This window comes from Punctularia strigosozonata, assembly GCF_000264995.1.
Source record: "Punctularia strigosozonata HHB-11173 SS5 unplaced genomic scaffold PUNSTscaffold_10, whole genome shotgun sequence".
NCBI lineage: Eukaryota > Fungi > Basidiomycota > Agaricomycetes > Corticiales > Punctulariaceae > Punctularia > Punctularia strigosozonata.
In genome coordinates, this window is record NW_006767442.1 from 1,414,678 (window position 1) to 1,418,823 (window position 4,146).

Genomic DNA, 4,146 nt, shown 5'->3' on the forward strand with positions numbered 1-4,146 from the left:
CTGATTGATTGCTCATTCATGCCGATTCGGCTACATTTTATACTCCTTAGCTAGGCCAGCTTTCTGAGTCATATTAGTAATCCTAGCAGTGCTGAGTCAGCTTCTGACTCAGCCGAGTCATGATTTGTCATGTGCTGACTAAGATTGGGCACCGCTTAGTAATCCCTTTCCCAATATGGTCAAACTTTCCTGGGCCCGTTTAAGGTACATGCTTGGTCTATTCTACTTAGATTTTATACTACTACATAACAGAGAGGCTGCAGAATGAATAAAAAATGGAGGTTTTCGAGCAGTTCCGCACCTATTCACTTTAGGGGCGGGACAGCGTGCTCGCAGCAACGTAGATCCTGTTCCAAGAATGGTGCAGCGAATAAATGGATGCGCATAGCTCTCCAATACACAACGAATGTGTGGTCTATGACTCCAAAATGTCTACACACACCAGTGTAGGGTAACGAATGCGTGCGAGACCGCAAGAACCAGTCGATCACCACATTCGAAATGGGTAACAGATGGTGATTTCATCCTTGCATGCTCCATCGAGCATTATAACCTTGGTTTATCTGTGCACATCTGTTTGGCTCCTGAATCAGTGCCTCATCGTGCATTAAAAACTGTGCTCTACCCTTAATAGGCTGCATTGTCATGGTGCAGGCATGCGCGATTGCAGCGAAAGCGAAATGGGTCGGACCGGCGGTTGTTTTCTTGCAATATATGCATACATCGGGTGTATATGACCCACAGTAATTAACACAGAGATCAAAGCTTCACCGTGCATTAGAAGATTATACGCGCATCTCGATCCATTGCACCAATTCTGCTAGGAGATGTGCCCTTGCTGTGATCGGTCAATGGAACGGTGGTTTCGTTCATGCACGCACCATCCTTCGTTGATCACCTGCATTGATTCCCCCAGCCTTTCGTGCACACGCACATTGACCGCAGTGAAATTCCACATCGACCACCCCAGCATAAGTCATGTCTGTATGCTCCGCCAACTGATTGATTCTCCTTCCTATTGCTGCAACTTCGTCTTGCGACGCGGTGACAGATGTACTGAGAACGCAGGGAATGTCAGAACTCGGCGCAGGATCAGATTTGCTATACGCCTCATATCTCGGTTTCTCGATGAGCTTTTCTCATATTCCTACATCTAAGCGTAGACAGGTTTGTATTCCCATCCGTACACCAGTCCACGTACATACGTGCAAATTTGTACTCATTTTTTTTTGGAAAGAAGCGGCAAATGCGGGCACCGAATCATGTTTAAATAAAATGCAAAGCAAATGATGTTGGATAAGGAACACACCCGCAGACACGTACAGAAGAGACCGTCGTTAGAGTCGTCGGTTTGACTTTGTCTGAATATAGCCACGTGATCTGACCCCGCACAAGCGCCCGTCACCGCATACGTTCAGTTGCTCACCCTCAACCGCTATCTTCCAAACCACGCAGAGTCGCTCGACGCGGTGTTGCCGCGTACCAAAGCCGATACACGGCTTCGAGTTTGCGTTCAAGCGTCTATACGTGCGATGAGATCGAGTGCAGCAAGGGCTAGAGAACCGGTCACCTGGAAATGGATGCTATCGCCTTCAATCTGAATTCGCCTGAATCCATCGGAATGGTAAAAAACTCGAAGCAAGTACTCGCGAGGAGACATTTGACAGCGGCGATGAAGAAGCGAGAAGTTATGGACATGGAATGCAAACGATGTGTCTGAAAGCTGCTGCTGCGCTTGCAGTGCAAAGGTACGTTCATCGACGAGCTTTTCTGCAAGGTCCTGCGCCTGTGGCTCATTTGAGATACTGTAGGCCCCTGAATACAGAATGCAAAAAGCCCACCTCTTGCGAGTGAGCATTCCAGAGCATGAAGAACGGGTGCGCGATGTTACTTTCTCTATTAGGGCTCGCGCGCTCACGCTCTCGGGCTAGCAATGCGATGCAGACATATTCCTCATGCGCGATTGATTCTTTGTCGACATCGTCGTCAATGTTGTGATTGCCTTCATCTTCTTGCTGGTCTTCATCACCGTCGGCCTCGCTTGAAGGCGTTTCACGCAGGCGGGACCACCGCTCGAAGTGACTTGCAAACCGCGTCATCGCTCGCTGGAAAATGTCTGTATCGGTCCTTTGATAGCGCGTCAATACTGAATGCTCACGTCTGCGATGCTATCCGACAGGTTCACGGCACCGGCGGCCAACACCCACTGCATGTAAGTGGCGGCATCCGTCCTGAAGAGTTCGTGTTCATGTTGGCACCAATCGAAGTGTTGAAGGAGGTTCTTGTCCAGACCGTAAAAGTCCTCCAGCCTGTCGTCTTTGAGCACCAAAGATGCCAGAAGAGATGCCTGTCGGTGCGTCAACGTGTATGATATGAATTGGTATCCTTGCTCACATTAGTGCTTTTGCAATAGAACAGTTCTTTCCAGCGTTGGTAAGGACGATGCTGAGGCTCCAAGGCTTGCATTTGAGCGGTGTTGCAGAAGGCAAAGGCGACGGGGGCGCCGGGCGGGAGGAGGACCTCGACCTGTGCTATCTCGGTTCGTCGGACATACGGCTCGTAAACAGGGGACGACTGACCTCTTTCCAGGGGAGCTATGATGACAGGTGCAAGGCACGGCGGCATGCGCAAGATGCAAGTTGACCTTATGATGTTCGTAGTGATCCGCATGGATGCGAGGTCAGCCCTGGCGCACGGATGGCACAGGCAAGATACTAATGTCATGCCGATCAAGGTTAGGCGATGTTGGTCAGGTGGTGTTCGTAGCGATCCAAGGTGACGGGGCGCCGGGTGGGAGGACCTGGCGGGAGGACCTCGACCTGTGCTATCTTGGTTCGTCGGACATACGGCTCGTAAACAGGGGACGACTGACCTCTTTCCAGGGGAGTTATGATAACAGATGCAAGGCACGGCGGCATGCGCAAGATGCAAGTTGGCCTTATGATGTTCGTAGCGATCCACATGGATGCGAGGTCAGCCCTGGCGCACGGATGGCCCGGGCAAGATTCCAATGTCATGCCGATCAAGGTAAGGCGATGTTGGTCAGGCGATGTTCGTAGCAATCCGAACACATGGGTGAAGTCAGCGCTGTCTTGCCTTGCGATTCAAGACTGTTCGGAATGCTAAATGCCCTGTGGCGGTCATGATAAGAGCCGCCGATTGTGTGAGCATCAGTCCGTTGCGGTGATCGTAGATGCCTCATGTGTTTTTAGGGCATTCCGCAGTCGTCTGTCTCGTTTTCCATTGAAGCGGCAGATAATTTGTGCGATTTCATCATGTTACAAAGATGGCCATTTCCCATCGGACCCCCGGCAGACTTGTGCGATTCGATCAACCTACAAAGATTGTCGTTTTCATCGGACCGGCGGAAGACTTTTGCCATTCCATCACCTTACAAAGAGCGCTTGGCGCAGTGCAAATGGCCGCCGATGGATACGAAGTACCTAATCCTTGTGTGGTGTATACGAAGGACCTAATCCTCGTCTATCTCCTCCAGATGGAGGATGCGCGACTGTGGTCTTGGTCGGTCAGTAGGACCACCACGATATATAGCGGCTTCTCCACGACCTGCCCTATTCCAGACATCGTCCAAGCGGATATGAAAAGGAACACTAAGTGAACGGACAAGCGGCTCGCAGGCCGTGTATCCATCAACTCTGTATCCCGCCCACCAGTAGTAGAGGAGCACAAAATTCTGTATGATAATCTGAGGCGGGTTAGACCACATCGTTCGGTATTAGGCGCACTTACATCTTTTTCAGATGTGCGGTTGGTTGGTCCCAGTGGGAGTGTGTTTTCAAACACGTCGATGTCGAAGACCGCCTCGCTGAGGATCAGCACATGCCGAACGTAGGTCGCGGGAGTGATGCCGCAGGTCTTATGAAGGCGATGAAAATTCGTCATGTGATAGTCCACGCTGAACCAATCTTCGAAACTGGCCAGTCGGTACGGAGTTTTGAGGTAAGAAAGAAGATCTTGTGCCTATATTCATCTTCAGTGAAGCCCATAGAGTAGAGATTAGGGAACCGGTACTTCGATGAATCGATCTCTCCAATCGCGAAACCATGGGATAGATAGCAGTCCTGAATAACCGAATGGAGGGTCGTAGTCTTCCCCCGTGGCTGTGGATAGTGCACGGCTCAGCAC

General features: G+C 50.7%; 1 protein-coding gene across 1 annotated transcript; it reads right to left on the reverse strand.

The window, feature by feature from the left end:
• Positions 1-1,513: 1,513 nt before the first annotated feature.
• PUNSTDRAFT_136690 (uncharacterized protein) lies at positions 1,514-2,670 on the reverse strand (the record flags this gene model as incomplete). Its single annotated transcript, XM_007386285.1, has 4 exons — positions 1,514-1,786; positions 1,842-2,105; positions 2,159-2,347; positions 2,395-2,670. The coding sequence occupies 4 exons, from the start codon at positions 2,668-2,670 to the stop codon at positions 1,514-1,516; spliced, it is 1,002 nt and encodes a 333-aa protein (XP_007386347.1).
• Positions 2,671-4,146: the final 1,476 nt, after the last annotated feature.